The sequence below is a fragment of the Dipodomys spectabilis genome, unplaced genomic scaffold, assembly GCF_019054845.1.
Source record: "Dipodomys spectabilis isolate Male_0828 unplaced genomic scaffold, ASM1905484v1 ptg000289l, whole genome shotgun sequence".
Classification (NCBI taxonomy): Eukaryota; Metazoa; Chordata; class Mammalia; order Rodentia; family Heteromyidae; genus Dipodomys; species Dipodomys spectabilis.
Genome location: NW_024870966.1, coordinates 5,032,479 through 5,048,752, shown reverse-complemented (window position 1 = coordinate 5,048,752; position 16,274 = coordinate 5,032,479). Strand labels below are relative to the sequence as shown.

General features: G+C 54.9%; 1 protein-coding gene across 4 annotated transcripts in view; it reads left to right on the top strand.

Annotated features, from left to right (window-relative positions):
* The window catches only part of Fam53b (family with sequence similarity 53 member B), a 106,800-nt gene extending 90,771 nt beyond the window's left edge, over window positions 1-16,029 (top strand). For all 4 annotated transcript variants that reach the window (XM_042701370.1, XM_042701371.1, XM_042701369.1 and 1 more), the window contains one exon: window positions 12,489-16,029. In XM_042701370.1, coding sequence (XP_042557304.1) covers window positions 12,489-12,830 — 342 coding nt within the window. In that variant the 3' untranslated portion in view covers window positions 12,831-16,029. The remainder of the gene's footprint in view (window positions 1-12,488) is intronic.
* The last annotated feature ends 245 nt before the right edge of the window (window positions 16,030-16,274 follow it).

Below are 16,274 nucleotides of genomic sequence, written 5' to 3'. Positions count from 1 at the left end.
AGTGTTTGAGCTGGTCTGGGAAGTGTTAATGGTTATGGAAGCTGAAGGGAGGGAGGAGAAAGAAGAGGGAAGGAGAAGGGGGGAGAGAGAGAGAGAGGAGAGAGAGAGAGAGAGAGTGCCCCAGGAGAGCACTCTCATGGGAGGAGCTGCAGTGAGACTCACGTATACAGCAGGCTGAGCTTTTGGCCTTGGAGTGAGACACTTGCTGCTTGTCTCAGAAGGCTTAGAGAAAGGTGCTGGATCAGGTTTGGGACACATCGCTCTGAGAAGCCCATAGGACATCTGCAGGGAAATCCCCTTTGGGTCTGGGACCCCTGTGGTATTAGCCACACAGGATTTGGTGCTAGGCCTCCAATCGCATCCCAGCTGGTCTCTGTGCCGCAGCCTCTCAGGGTAGGTGGGGACACCTAGGGTTCCTGCCCACGGCTGTCATTATAGAGAGATGGGTTCAGGGCAGTCAGGACTTTCCCAGGACGCAGCTGGGCCAAGCCAGACCAGAGACAGGAGCCAGTTGCCCTTAGAGCAGGTTTGGTAGCCTCCCACCATCTGCAGGCTTCCGGGAAGCAGCATCGGTGACCCTCGGGGACCAGTCCCTGAGACGGAAGATAGATGGAGGCCTAGAGAGGTGTAAGGTTTGCCTAAGGCTCGACATTTATGATTCAGCCCTTTGTGTGATTATGGAAGCATGCTGCCGACAGGGACTTGAGACCTGTGACAAGCTCTGGGGACCTGGGACTGTCTGCTGGGAGGTGTTCCAGCCAGTAGGTTCTTGTTTGCTCGTTTTTTAAATAGCATTCTTCTCCTGATTTATACTCTGTGTGTGTGTGTGTGTGTGTGTGTGTGTGTGTGTGTTCACGCACATGCGCACATACCAATTCTGGGCTTAAAATTGGGGCCTTTGGTGCTATTCCTTATTTTTTTTTTTTTAGCTCAAGGCTGGTATTCTACCAGTTGATCCACAGCACCACTTCCAGTCTTTTGCTGGTTAATTGGAGATAAGAGTCTCGTGGACTTTCTTGCCCAAGCTGCCGTCAAACCCTCAATCCTCACATCTCAGCCTCTTGAGAAGCGAGAATTATGGGTGTGAGCCACCAGCGCCCAGTAATTTATACTTCCCTGTGTGGCAGAAGTGCTCCTGTGGCAGACCGAGCCCAAGTGACAAGGACCCTCCTCTTTTTCCCCACTGGTGCCAGTCCTGTCTGTGAGGCAGAAGGAGCCCTCCGTGTCCTTCAGTGGAGCGGGAAGGGTGGACAGCTGCCAACGGAGGCCTTTGAGTGACCGCAGCAGCAAGTGCTTCTGGGATTCCCATCCTGGTTCTGCGAAGGCTGCTGCACCTGGGCGAGGTCTGTGTAGCTCTGGCCCCGGAGGATTGGCCCCGCCTCCTGTTTTTTATTGTCTGGATGTGTCTTGCTCTCCCTGCCCCACTGATGGTCCCTGAACTCTACACTTGGCTGTGCCCCACAAATGCACCAGTCCTTTTGGACTGTCTCTTCTGTGTGGTGCCTTTTCTCCAGCAGGATTGCTGGGTCACAGGGATCATGAGCCTGTCATCTTGGAAGATATAGCCAGCTTCACAGCATGAGAGCTGCAGTTTAGATGTTCTGTTTCCTGCCCCTCTTCCAGTGAGGCTGGTCAGTCAGACATTAGTTTATTGACAACTCAGAAGATTAAAGAAAAAAGGTTTCTCTGGGTCATTTTGGTTTGCAACCAATGAAGCATCTTTTCACATATTTAAAGACATTTGTATGTCCTTTTCTGTATTGTTGTTTTTTTTAACTTGCCTTTTTAAAATATTGAACCATTGGTCTTATTTTGTTGATAGTATATTAAGGAGATTGATTTTGCCTGCAGTAAAACTTGGAAATATTTACTCCTTGTTTGTTCTTTGTGCCCTGTCTCTTAGCATTTTGTGTGTGTGTGTGTGTGTGCATGCTCGAGTACACGCACACACACGTACACACACACATTTTGGGGCTTGAACTCAGGTCCTGGGTACTGTCCCTGAGCTTTAGTGTTTGGGCTGGTGCTCTGCCACTGAGCCATAGCTCAGCTTTTGGTGGTTAAGTGGAGATAAGAGTCTTGAGGCCTTTCCTGTTTGGGCTGACTTCAAACTGTTATCCTCAGATCTGTCTCCTGAGGATTCACAGGCATGAGCCACTAGCACTTAGCTTTAAGCTTTATTGAATGCAGTGGTTAATTTTCATTGTCAATTTGATGGGATTGAGAGATGCCTATAGAGTTGATAAAGCTCACCTGTGGGTGTGACTATGAGGGTGTTTTCAGAGATAGATCAGAGCTCTGACCTAATCAATGGTTCATTCCTGGATGGATTCCTAATATGAAGGTATGTTGGGGAGGTAATGAAAAGTAAGTTGGGGGCCTAGTTGCAAGAAGTAGGGTCTGGACCTGTTTTTTCCTCCTCTTCCTCCTCCTCCCTTTCCTCTTCAATTTTTATTTTTTAATTATTATAAAGGTGATGTACAGAGGGGTTACAGTTATTTTTCTTGTCAGTACTGGGGCTTGAATTCAGGGCCTGGGCAAAAAGCTAAGGCCTTTTTGGTGTTCTGCCACTTGAGCCATATTTCTACTTTCCTGCTTTTTGCTGGTTGATTGGAGATAAGAGTCTCATAGACTTTTCTGCCCAAGCGGCCACTGAACCATGATCTTCCGGTCTCATGAGTGTCTAGGAATGGAGGTGTGAGCCACCAGTGGGGCCATGTCCTGCCCTACCTTCTTCCTGTATTCTCTTGTGCGTGCTTTCTGCCCACATGTTGGGAGCCTCGCTGCCCCGCCACGCCTTCCCTACCACGATGGACTGAAACTTCTGAAACGGAGCCAAAACAAATCTTTCCTCCGTTGAGTCATTCTCTAAGGTCACAGCAACACAACAGTAGCTAATACTTTGAGTTATACTTCACATACCACAGAACTCATGAGTTTAAAGTGTTCAGTTGAGTCATTTGTAGTGTAATTGACAGCTATTACCACAATCAGTTTTAGAGCATTTTTATCACCCCCAAAGCAAACATTCTTCAACCTCCAGCAACCACAGATCTGCTTTCTGTCTGAAGATTTTTCTGCACATTACATATGGGTGGAACCACACAGCATTTGGCTTTTTGTAAGTGCCTGTCTTCTTTGCTTCATGTCAAGCTTCCAGGGTCAGCCATGCTGCAGATTTCAGTACCACATGCCTTTCCATCCACCATCATTCTCTGGTAGATGGATTTAGCTATTTGCCAGATGGTAGACCTTTGGGTTGTTTCTACAGTTTGGCTATTATGAGCAGTAGTGCTGTGAACATTGTGTACAAGGTTCTATGTGGACATATACTTCCTTTTCTCTCGGTCACATACCTGGAGCTGAGCTCTGGAATCGTCGTAACTCTGTTCTGTGTCCTGAGAAACTGTTGACTGCTCACCACAGTGCCAGCAACCGTTTATGTCGTCCCTTACTTTCAGCATCTGTTAAAAGACATCTATGTGTCTTTTAAAATAATACTCTGAATGCTGAGTTTTAGAAAGGGTTTTCTATGCTCAAGATAATAGGGGAATTCTCCTTTGTTTCCTTAAAGTATTTTTAGGATTTTATATTGTGGACTTTGGTCTATGTGGGGTTTTTCTTATATATGGCCTTTTGTGTGTGTGTGTGTGTGTGTGTGTGTGTGTGTGTGTGACTACCTTTTTGTCACCATGCTGTGTATTGAAAATTCCATCTTCTCTCTGCTTTGAGGGTCCACTCTGTCATATATGAACTGGAGCCATTTTGGGACATTTTCTTCTGTTTCCTTGGTCTCCATGTGTACACATGTACTTACTATATACTCTAATTACTGAGGCTGTATAGAGGGTTAGTGTATTATATGGTATGGACTAGTCTGGTAAGGTTGGCCTTTATTGATCTTTCAGAGCTTTCCTAATTAATTTCATATGTTTATTCTATTAAAATGGAAATAGCTAAGCCAGGTGCTGGTGGCTCATGCCTATAATCCTTGAATCCACTGAATCACAGTTCAATGCCAGGCCAGGCAGGAAAGTCTATGAGACTCTTTATCTAAATAACCACTAGAAATCCTGAAATGACACTGTGGCGCTAAGTGGTAGAAGCACTAGCCTTGAGCAAAAGAGCTCAAGGACAGTGCCTAGGCCTTGAGTTCAAACCCCATGGCTGACCACCCCCCCCCAAAAAAAAAATAGGTGGACATGGTGACACAGGCACTAAAGTCCCAGCACTGGAGGCTGAAGTAGAAGAGCAGCAGGTACAAGGTCAGCCTGGTCTGTACAGCAAGATCCAATCTTTAAATAAAAAGACAATAAACAAAAACATAAACAAAACCAAAAACAAGCAGCTTGTCTTCAGACCATGGACATGAGAGGTGCTCTTGATATTTTATACTGGGGTCACGTTGGATGTGTGAGTTAATTTAGGGAGAATTGACTTTTTTGGGTAGAGTCTGTCCATCCACGGTACAGGCCATGGTTCTTTCTATTTGTTCAGCTCCTCTTTGCTTTTCTTTAAGGTTTTCTTCGATCACTTTTATGAGTTCTTACACATTTATTCTGACGTATTTTCTCTTTTGTGTTGCTAACTTGTCATTTTCTTGCTCTTAAAAGGTGGCTTCTTCTATTAGAAACTAGGGTACTTGGGTATCATGGTTAGCTCCCAGACTCCTTTGCTGTGCTTCACATGTGCCATCGACGAGGCCTCCCAGCCCAAGCCTGGCGAGGGGTAGGGTGAGTAGAGATTAGGAAAGGGCAGTCAGCCCCCTCCACGGGTAGTCTGATGGCTTAAATTCTCCCATGAAGTCTGTGGCTTTGTTTGGGTCTCTTTATATTAGCGTGTGCAAATAGGGAACTGAATGACCCTCCTGGGTCTCAATGGGTGTGCTCTGTCTGGGATTCCAGTCCTGGCCTGCCCAGCCTTAGCCGCTCTGCTTCCTGCCTGAGGGTCTCGTGCTTTTCTGGTCTTGTCTGCTTGTCCACTAGCAGTGCAGTTCGAGGAAAGTCCTTTTTTCCCTTCTGTAAAATGTGGTGGTGATTGTGGCCAGGCTTTGCTAACTTTTCTAAGAAGGCTTCACTTTCGATGGGTTGCCCTCCATTGGAGCGGGATTAAGAATGGAGGGGTGCTGGTGTGCAGCCCCAAGGCCTCAGTGTGAGCAGCCCTATGTGCTGGTCTTAGGCTGGAACACCCAGCTCCGGGTGGGGCGGGGGGTGCTGATTGCCAGTCAGTGCCTGCCATCCCCTCTGAGCGTTCTGGGCCCACATCTCTGCTCCCAGTGCTGCTACAGAAGCTTTCCTCACATTCTGCTGGCCCCTGCTGCCCTGAAGCTGTGGGCTCAGGCAGAGTTAGCTTTGGCCCCCTGCCAGGGCCCTATGTGCTTTGGAAAGGCCCCTTGACTTTTGTTAGGCTCACACCAAGCTGTGAGTAAAGTAATTTCACAAGTCCCATCCTGAGTGTGTACTGGCTGGAATGCACACCACAGAAACAAAATGTTTGTTTTCCAATTGTGAGAGCCCTGGGAGGCCATTTGGCATTGACTTCATGCCCTAGGTCTTCAGGCAAGCCATCTGCCATTCAGGAGCCTGGGGCAGAAACAGTGTCAGCCATCCATGGGCTGGGGGGGTAGGGGCGTGCACTGGCAGAGAGGAACCTCTGGCTAGCTGTCGCTCAGAGGACCTTTAGAGCCGGGCCTGTTCCTATCCACAGTACCCCACGTGCGGGTCTCAGGTGTCCCCACTGTGAGCCAGGCCCAGAGCCAACAATAGAGTGCAGGGTACCTCATGCACACAGGAACTCAAGGCCTGCTCTGTGGAGGGGAGCTCAGGTGATGGTAGAAGGAGCCAGGGAACATTGAGGAGCAGTGCAGGATGAGGGGCCGCAGGCAGCAGAGCCTTGATGAAGGGTAGAGGCCCTGGTCAGTGATCCCTCATGACATCCTGGGGCATCTGCCTTGTCATGTTCTCTATTCTGACAGCTGGGTGACTGGTGTCGGCGGAGGCACTAGGGAACTACGCTGTCCTCCTTGGGTCTAGTGCAGGAATGCCTGGAGGGACCTGCGGGCCCTGGCCTGGGATGTGGAGACCCAAGTTTTTCGTCACCTATACCTGGGAATGAGCTGTCCCCAAAGATGACAATGCTAGCCTTTGGTCATTTTCTTGACAGTTCTTGTTCCTAGCTAGAACTGGGACCTCTGGAGTTGCAGAGGCAGGGACGCTGCCCATGGAATGCAGCTAGAAAGGAGCCATCCCCAGAGGTGAGCTTCACGAGGGTCCAGGCTGGGCACTGCATCTCCCAGAGTGACAACCATACAGCGTATCTGGCTCCTGCCCCCTTGGGGACCTGCCAGGTTTGTAGGTGGTATTAGAGATTGCGGTGCATCAATTCTGCTGCCCACCTTGCTTCTTTGTCTGAAGGAAGGGACACATGGCTCTGCCTCAGGAGCCTGACTGGAGCTGAGGCGGATGCTGAGGTCTCTGTGTGTCCTCAATCCTGTGTGGCTCCCGACTGGGAGGTACATGACAGGTGCTTGGGAACATTTGTCATTGTCAGCATCACAGTCATTTCTGGGGAAGGCGTAGCACAGGAAGGAAGGCAGGGACTTCCCCTGTGATCTGGGACATGCTTGGGGTATCTGGTCCCCTAGTCAGTGGTGGGGCCTGGCCACAGAGGCCTGCCCCGCCCCATCTTCATTTCCTGTTTCTCACCTTCCTGTTTCATGCCTTCCCCATGCAAGTTTTGCAGCCAGCAGTCGTTTACTCCTGAGGCCGATCAGATGCAGGAAGACGTGAGGGTGAGCACTGCACACCTGAGCATGGTGCTGTCACCTTTTAAGAATGAGTGCCAGGAGCTGGGTGCTGTCTGTAATCCTAGCTACTTAGGAGGCTGAGATCTGAAGGTCACAATTTGACACCAGACTAGGCAGAAAAATCTCAGGACTCTTAGCTCCAGTTTACTAGCAGAAAGCTGGAAGTGGGGGCATGGTTCAGTTGGTAGAGCACCAAAAAGCTGAGCAAGAGATGAGGTCCTGAGTCCAGTACCGGTGGGTGCACATGTGTGTGCAATACACACACAAACTGACAAGCACCAACACAGAGCTAGAGAGCAGCTGACCTGCCCAGCACAGGAAAGGGCCAGGCTATAGCAGGTGTGCAGACAAATGGTCCACAGGGTAGGGCCCAACAGAGCCTGGCATTAGACTCCCGCTGAGGCAAGGTCATCTGACTGCTCTGGCCTCTGCTTCCTGTGAAAGTGCAGCCTCCATACGAAACTCACATTTACCGAAGATGGGCCCGAGCTAGGCCAACACAGCTCAATGCCTGTGCTAGGTTTTTAAAAAGAGGTAGCCGAGTAAGAACAGCACCACGCACGTGGTATTCAGGTAAGGGGTAGGTTTATTCATTGTTCTGGCTGGCACCAGGCCATGTTGGCCCTCCACGCGGCCGGGAAAGAGAGAGAGCTGGGAAAGAGGGCGTCGGGGCCTGGGCTAGGCCTTATCTAGGGTATGGGCGGAGAAAGATGTGGCCACATCAAATTCACATGTGACCTCAGCAGATGCAGATGTGACCTCTTCCAGGTGTTCCAGTTGCCTAGGTAACGCAAGTACTGGGCGGAGATTTGGCTGTGAGGAGGGTGGAGTCTGCTCGCCATCCAGGAGAGGACCTTACAGTCTGGGCCTTTTTTTTTTCTTTTCTGAGCTAGTTAAAAGGACAACCAGGAAACCGTATGCCTTGCTTTCTTGTTTCTGTGCCAGGCCACAGCCTGGCGTTCTCTCGATACTTGTGCAGTTGTGTTCTCATGCAAGTTCTGCTCGGGGAGGAAATGGCCCTGCTCAGACAGAGCTCTGGGCCCAGCAGTGTTCGTCCAGGTAGCTCCTCGCTGTTTGGTGGGGAAGGCTTGTTAATGCCCATGTTTCTTAGGAGGGTTTGAGATGGCTCCCCAAAATCTGTGAGACAGATCTATGAAATCAGGTTGAGAGAGAGATGATGTTGAAGGGAGAAGCACCAGCCTGGAAGGCAGGGTGCACGGGCCGTGGGCACTCGTGTGTACAAGGGGCACACCTGTGCTCCTGAGGAGCCAGGTCTGTGGCAGCAGATACTAAGAGGGACAGCACTTAGAGGACATAGGCTACTCGAGGCAGCGTCCCCAGCACCCCTCACTCCTCTCAAATGCAAGGTGCTGGGACTCCTGTCAAGGCCTCAGTCGGCCTCTGCCAGGTCTTGTGTTGCTGTTCTGGAAAGAAAAGTCGCACTGGAGATGTGCCCCAAATGCCTACTTCTGAGGGTGGGGTGAAGTGTGTGAGTCTGGGGGCCTTTCAGCATCTAAGCAGATTCTCCAGGGGAAGTGCCACTGTTTCCCTGCTCCACCCACACTTTGGCCTCTCAGGCCACTCTTGATTCTGATTAGTAGCTCAGTGGATCTTCCTGGAGTCCACCTTCTGCTGCTCCCCTAGCTGGCCCAGCCCCTGGAGGAGGACCAGGGCCCCCGGAGGGGATGGGCTTTGGGGGTCTGAGGCTTGGTAGACCAGTGTTCTGGTGTAGTAACTGCCCAGTGGAGGGAGGCAGATAAATTGCCCTTGGGGGATTTGGTTTTCAGATCGCAAGCCCAGCCAGGCGCCTCCCCCACGGAGAAGGAGGTCTCGGAGAAAGGCTGTGCTCCTGGTTGGGAAGCCCTCCCCGTACCAGACTCAGGGGCAGGGGAGGTTGGCTGAGCCAGGCCCAGGCTGGGGGAGTGGGAATGGCGGTGGCCTCTGTTGTGGCTGGAACTGAGGTCTGGGTGGACAAGGCCTTCAGCACTCCCTCATTGCCTGATCAGCAGGCTGCTGTGGCAGACTCTTCGAGTCGAGTCAATGCCTCTGGCCATCAGCCTGAGGCCACAGCAGTTTGCACTGAGCTCTTTAGCTGGGCAGACTTGTGCCCCAGTTGGCAGCCCATGCCGGGCCTAGAGAACAGAAGTTGGGAGGGGGATGTTTTGTACTGGAGCAGCAACGTCACGATGGAACACTTTGAACTTAGCTGCAGTGTGCTTTCCCCAGGTTTCTGCGGCCACCCAGGCTTCCAGGCCCCCCGTCGGCCTGGGCCAAAGCCTGTCTGACAGCGTGGCGGGCAGGTGTCAGTCAGGGGAGGGGTGCACTCTGGCTGCGCCATCTTCACCGCAGGCTGGCTGGGATGGTTCTGGGCAGAGCGTCCACTGCGGCTTTGTGGCAGCCACATTCCTCCCTGGCAGGCTGGCGGGACAGCAGCTGTGGTGGCTCTTTGTTTTCACTGCTAGGAAGAGACTGTTTAGAGTCAACAAACTTTCAAGGTGACACTGACTTTGCCTCTGAGGAACAGAAGAGAATGGAATGGAGTGACTGGGAACATCAGGTGTAGGGGAGGTGTTCAGAGGCATCCTTGTGAGAAGACCCACCAACCAGACCCTAGCTTTTTGTCCTGTGGTGTAACAAAGTGGGCCACTAATTCCAGACAGCACTCACACCACATTCCTCTGCTCCTTCTTGCCCAAACCTCCTGGCTCCCCTAAAGAACCCCTCACTGCCCTGGACCTAAAACACCAACTAGGCCGGGCGCCAGTGGCTCACGCCTATAATGCTAGCTACTCAGGAGGCTGAGATCTGAGGATTGCGGTTCAAAGCCAGCATGGGCAGGAAAGTCCATAAACCACCTGAAAATTGGAAGTGGCGCTGTGGCTCACGTGGTAGAGCGCTCGCCTTGAGCTGAAGAGCTGAGGGACAGCGGCCGAGCTGAGTTCAAACCCCACAACTGACAAAACAAACTAACAACTATGTTAACTATACCCGTCCTTAAATGATAAACAGACTGGGGCTGCGTCTGCCTCAGAATCAGCCTGGCTGACCTTGACCTTCAGGTTCCTGACACCCTGCTTCCAGCTGTGCGGAGGACTGGCTGCAGCCTTAGTCTCTTTAGGCCACTGCTGCAGCAAGATCTTGGACTGGGTGGGTAACTCAGGAACAACAGAGATTGACTTCTTTTGTTCTGGAGGCTGGGAAGGCCCCGTCACCACACCAGTTAGTTGCACGAGTGTCTGCTGAGGGTCTGTTCTTCGCCTGCTTCCAAAGCCCTGGCCTCTTCATACTACCTCATCAAGCTGAGTGGAGGGGTAGGGGTGGGACTTATAGAAACTGCTGCTGTCTGGTGGGCAGCAGTCAAGACGTTTTCTGGACAGGATGAGTCAGGACAACTCTAGCGGAGAAGGAAGGTGAGCACAGCCCGGAGCGCTGGGCACAGGGGATTTTCAGTTCAAGCACAGCTGAGCGCCCATGTCCTTGTTCACTTTACAGCTCAGGGAACACTGCCACGTGACGAGGCATTGGGGACCTGAACAGACATGGGGACAGCCCAGTGCTGTTGGCATCCAGGCCTCGTCACCCCACACAACCCAGTCACAGCACTCACTTGAGATACCTGAGCCTCATTCTTACACACCTGCTCCGGCCAGGAAACACACTGCCCTGCCTGGGACGCACAGTGTGGATCTGGCTCCCTGTGCTCCAGAGTCCTGGCCTTGCACCTGGCCACCACCTATCCAGGGCAGTGTGGCCCAGGGGGGCTGCCAGGCGGGCCATCTCCGCTCTTTCTTCCCATTTCCTCTTGAGTGGCTGGGAAGCAGCAGGGCCTCAGAGATACTTCCTTTACAGTCACCTGGGGCCTCCACCTTGCCAGACGCCAAGTTTGCGTTCAGGACTGCCGATCCTTCTTCCAGGCTTGGCCTGGGAGTGTCCGGGACGGTGGCAGCTGTGTTGCTAGGGTGAGCTTGGGCCTGCCAGAGTGGCACTGAATCAGTCCCAGCCTGGACGGGCAGGGGCCAGCCGTTGGTGGTGGGCTCTCGGTGGCCTGGGCCAGGAGTCATTAGAGGCTTAGCTGCTCTCTCCCGAACCCCAGGGCTGAGCCCCTCGGCACCCCGGCCTTCCCCTTCCTCATGTAATGAGAAGATCTGAGTGAAACAAATCTATCAGAAGACTGTCCCAGGACCAGCCAGTGTGTCCACGGCAGCACAGCTAGCTACCTTCCGCCAGACAGCCTGCGTTCTCCATCTGTGGAGCCCGTTGGCCATCTTTACCCACGGCAGCACACAAATGCTGTGCCTTGGAAAGGAACAAGGCCTCTAGACAGGCCTGTGCCCCGCCTCAGAGAGGGCTCGCAGCCCCGTGTGCAGGGGTAAGGCCTGCATCCTCTCCCTGCCTCTGTGTAGCCCTCGGCTGGCACCATCTCTGTTTTCTGGGGGTCCTTTTGGGAATGTTGGACCAGGCTGTGGGTGCTGCTTACTGCCACAGCCGCTCACGTCTGGGAGAGGTCCTGACTTGGTGCTGAGCCATGAACACTGACGTTTAGCTGCACTCAACCTGTGCACCCCATGCCTCTCGCTCGGGCAGGGAAGCCCTCCCATCCATCCCCACTCTGGAGCTTCAGAGGGCCCTGCAGACAGCCGGGGACGGCCACACACTCAGATGCCACGGAGGTCTCCAAAAGGGCCAGAAACAACCTGAGCCTGGCCCCTCCTCCAGCCGACGTCCCCCCTCCGCACCCCAGGGCCCGGAGAAGGCCCAGAGCCACCACTGCCTTTGAGATGCAGTCTCCAGCCGGGCCCAGAATCACGGAGCCCACTTCTGGACGGTTCTGAGCCTCTCCTGGCTGCTCTTCCCTCTACCTGGGCATGGAAACTGGGGGAGGAGAACGGCCCTGTGCGCAGCCTTGAGATGTTCCCACAGACTGAGGCCCCTTCTATGCTCACAGCTGTCAGTGCCGTAGCTTGTCTGTGTGTTCTGTTCTGCATTTTATATAAGAACCTACATAAGCATTAAGGAGCCCATCTTAGGACCAGTCCGATTTCGGCAGACAACTGTAGTGAAATGACCTCTTCGAGGCACAGATCCATTACGCTAGATACATTTATACCAGACTGGCCCCTCCCCCCAAGGCATTAGAGGTGATGCCATCGCACGGTGGCTTCCCCTCACCCCCATGTCCAACCCAATCTTGCTTCCAGTCAAGTTAATGGGTGGAAACGTGGTGTGTGTGTGTGTGTGTGTGTGTCCCCGTGTCCCCGTCCCCACACATGGCTTGAACTCGGGCCCCAAGCTCAGTTTTTTGTTCATGGTTGGCGCTCTACCACTTGAGCCATCCTTCCAGTCCAACGTATTTGCAGGTTAATTGGGGATCGTCTTTTGGCCCTTTCTGCCTGGGCTGGCTTTGAATCATGATCTTCAGATCTCAGTTTCCTGAGCAGCTAGGATTTCAGGCTCCTGGCTTGAGCTGTGCATTTCTTTACGGATCATGGCGGCCATGTCTTTGCAGAGCACCTCTGGAGGAGGACAGTAGTTGTTGGAGGATGTAGTCACTAGTCGGGGTGAGCCCGGGATTTGGTGGTCTGGCCACAGTCAACATACCACGTGCCCACGAGGCGTGGGCTGGCTCTTGGCTGTGTGCGGCCCTGGCTGACCTGTGTGTGTGTGTGTGTCTGTCCCTCTGCAGAACTGTCAGACCTTCAGCAGCCTCAGCTGTCTGAGCGCCGGCATGGAGGACTGCACTCCCCAGAGTCCCTTCACCCTGGTCAGCAGTACCCGCTCCTGGACCGCCTTGCTCTCGGCCTCCAGCCCGGGGGGCAGGACCCCCGCCGGGACCCCTGTTCCTGAGCCTCTCCCCTCCTCCTTCGATGACCACCTCGTCTGCCAGGAGGACCTGTCCTGCGAGGAGTCGGATGAGGAGTGCCGGAGGGGGGAGCCGGTCACGGCCTGGCGGGACCATCGGGCCACCGGGAACAGCCTGTACTCCCTGGACGGCGAGCTGGACATTGAGCAGATAGAAAACAACTGAGGGGCCCTGGGCCTCACCCAGGGTGGGGGGTGCCAAATCCCTGGGCCCGAAGAAAGCTTTCCAAGGGGTGTCAGGTTCCCCTGGAGGAAGCCCACCCCCCGCAGGGTGAGGCCGCTGCCCTGTGGTGCCCTGGCTCCACGGGGGCGCGCTCGCTCGCTCGCTCGCTTGGCCAGCTTGCGGTGGGATGCTCAGCTTCCACCCACCATCAAGCATACTGGCCAACAGGTCCCTGGAACTACTGTAGCCCAAGAGCTGCTTTGGTTTGGTCCTTTCTGCCCGTTCCTTGTGGGGGTGGGCAGCCATCCTGGCAGGGTGGGGCCCACGCCGCGTCCCTTGGGTGGGACGTCGGGGGCTGCGCTCAGGGCCAGGGCCTCCGTGGCCTCGCTCAGGTTCACTCCGGGGAGCTGCCCGCCGCGTCCTTTCACTCTGTTTATTCTGTGCCTTCTCTCCCAGGTCTTCTCGCTCCAGGCTTGGGAAGGTTCAGGAGACGTCTCCTGTAGTGACACCAGAACCGTGTGGCCTTAATCCACATGCGGGCCCTGGCAGGGCCCCCAGGGGGGCAGGGGACAGCGGGGTGCTTGTCCGAGGCTGTCCACACTGGGAAGAACTAGGTGGATCTGCCTAATTCTGCTGGCTGAAAAGGCAGACCCAACAGGAAGAGCCTCCCCCAGCTGCCGCTTGGGGGGCTGCCCTCTCCCGAGTGATGAGCGTGGAGGAGTCAGCTGAGTCTAGAGATGTCATGACAAAAGAGCGACCTCTTAAAATTGGTGTCCTCAGGAGACGACAAGCAGGTGCACGCCCCTAGTCCCTGTGTGCATGTCCGGCCGGCTGTCTGCTCCGCAGGGGCCTAGGATGGGCCCAGAGAGCCTCTCTGTAATGCCCGCACACTCTTGTCTGCTCATGGCACCCCTCCCCTCCAGAGTCTCACTCTCTGACTGCAGGGGAGTCCTAGACCTCAGCACTGCTGCTCGAGTCCCTCCTGCCCTCCTCACTCCAGCACAGGGTGCCGAGTGCTCACTCTGCAGGTGCAGCACAGGGATCTGGGTTCTAGGAGTCAAGCTGTAGCACCTTCCTAGACAATAGCAAGTGGGCTGGCTTGTGAGCAAGTGGCTAAAAATAGCTGCGTGCTCTCCTGAGCTCGCGGGCCGATGAGCTAGACACGTGCAGTCCCCGCGCTTGCACTGGTCTGGGACGAGCCTCGTCTCCGCAGGTCAGCCCTCTCCGGGCTTCACCTGTCTCCTAAAGGAAGATCTCAGTTGGCAAACTGCTTAAGCCTTCGTTGTTCCTCCACGAAAGGCAGCAGGGACTCCAGCTGTAGCGTGAGGGCAGCCCGAGCAGGGCACACGGGGACCGGGCCTGGCACAGGACGGGCCCTGCCGCGGAGGAGCCAGCTCGCTGCAGGGTGCTGTGGACAGCTGGCATCGAGGTAGCACCGAGCCCCTGCTTGGGGGGGCGGGTGGCAGAGGCGGTCTATCCTCAGAACGACGTGGGAAGAGGAGAAGGGGTGTTGAGAGGATGTGCAGAGCATATGACCGTGCCCCACGTTCCCAGAAAGCCCTAAACAGGCATTTCCTGCGGAAGGTACAGAAGGCAGGGCCCGTCTCCTAGTCCACTCCACGAGGCCGGCCAGGCCACAGTGTCGAGCAGCAGCTCCTTAGGACCAGACAAGAGGCACCTGAGTGACCTCTCCTCAGACTCTGTCCATCCCTGCGGCGCACTGCCAGCCCGAGGCTTGCTTACTCCTGCCTCCCCCAGCAAACCAGCCCCATGGCCGGCAGGCCAGCCCCAGGGCACTTACCGAGAGAGGTGACCCAGGCCCAGAGCGGGACACGACCTGTCCCACCTCGCCCAGCCTGCTGCAGCAGTTGTCAGGAGACAGCAGGGGGCTCTTCTGCTTGGAGAGACAAATGGCCTCTAATAAAAGTTGTGGTTCTTTCGATTGGCTAGAGACCCCATCTAGAGGATGCCCACCATTGCCCCAGCCGTGCCACCAGAGAGGCCTGTCTGCCTGCGCTGCTCCACTGTGAAAGGAGGTTCACCCAGGAGCGGCAGGCAGGCTCGCAGGCTCGCTCCCTCCCTCTCTCCCTCCCTCCCACAACCAGCATGGTGGCCTCAGCCAGTAGAAGCTGAGGAGCTCCTCACAGCCTGGGGAAGAAGGGACTCCTGTCCCGTGGCTTCCCCTCCCATCCAAAGGCCCTGGGCTGACAGGAGCTGATGTCTGCTGGGCGCCCAGCAGCACCGTTTACATGACCCACACCCTCTTGCCTTACTCAGGCCGTGGAGGCTGGAGCCCGGAGCCCCAGGGAGGCGGGCCCGCGAGGCCCCGGAGCTTGCCATGACCGCTGCGTACACGTTTTCACGTTCAGAAAGCCTTACAGCAAAATGTTTGTAACAGGAACGTCTTTTTTTAATTTGTATGTTGAAAGAAAATGTTAGGAAAGGAAACGTCTTCATTAAAAAGGGAAACGATCTCCAATTTCCAGATGGGTCTCCCAGGGGGAGGGGGAGATTTTCCTTGGCATCGCCAAGGCACTTTCCGGGGCCCGGCCTGCCTGAGCGAGCTCCCAGTGGCTAGAAGGCACCCCTGGATCCTGCACCCAGCTTCCACCAAGGATAAAGGCACAGGTACTCTGGGGCCACGGAGGTGGTCACCCAAAGGCGTTAGCCCCCTGGGACAGAGCACCGGCTTGGTGCCAGGGCTCAGAGGGTCGTGCCCAGGTGTGCGCAGTGACGCGGTGCCGAGACACCCCTTCACTGCCAGTTCAGCCCTTCCCGCTGCCTCGGTCCCCGAAAGCCATGCCCAGAGAAGAGGAAGGTGTCTTCAAGTGGCAGAAGTGGAGCTCTTATAGCCTAGGTAGATAGTCTGACCTCTAGCGTAGTCTCGGCATGTGTGGTCAGCATGCAGGGGTGTGGGCCATGTCTGGGCTGGGCAGCGGTGCACCGGCTGTACAGGGTTGTGCATCCCGCCCTCACCGGGCACTGTGGAGACTGCTGAGCTGCAGAAATCATGGCGCCAGGGCCGGCTGGCCCCAGGTCCCCGCTGTAGCAAAGCAGTCTGCACAACGGGGCGCTAGATGTGCCCCCCCCCCCGCCGCCCCACCTCCCTGCAGACCAGGACTGTCTTGCACTAGAGCCCCTCTAGTCTCAGGAATTTGCTTGTTACTTTTACTGTGTAAATAAAGCTTCCTGGTTCAATGCCCAGCTGCCTGGGAACTGCTGTGTGGTTTTGTTGGGGTGTGGTGAGTTGCGAGGGCCACAGGCGGGGCCCTCTGTCCCTGTCATGTCTCTACAGTGTCACCGAGAGGCTCCAGTGCCGGGCGGCTCTGAGAGCTGCGAGGCATCCCCTCAGCCACATCTGCATCTCGGGGAACCTTCCAGAGGCGGGCCTGCCAGTGTGTGTGTGTCAGGGGTGGAGGGCCAGCAGGGGGAGGCACTTCCCCCCCG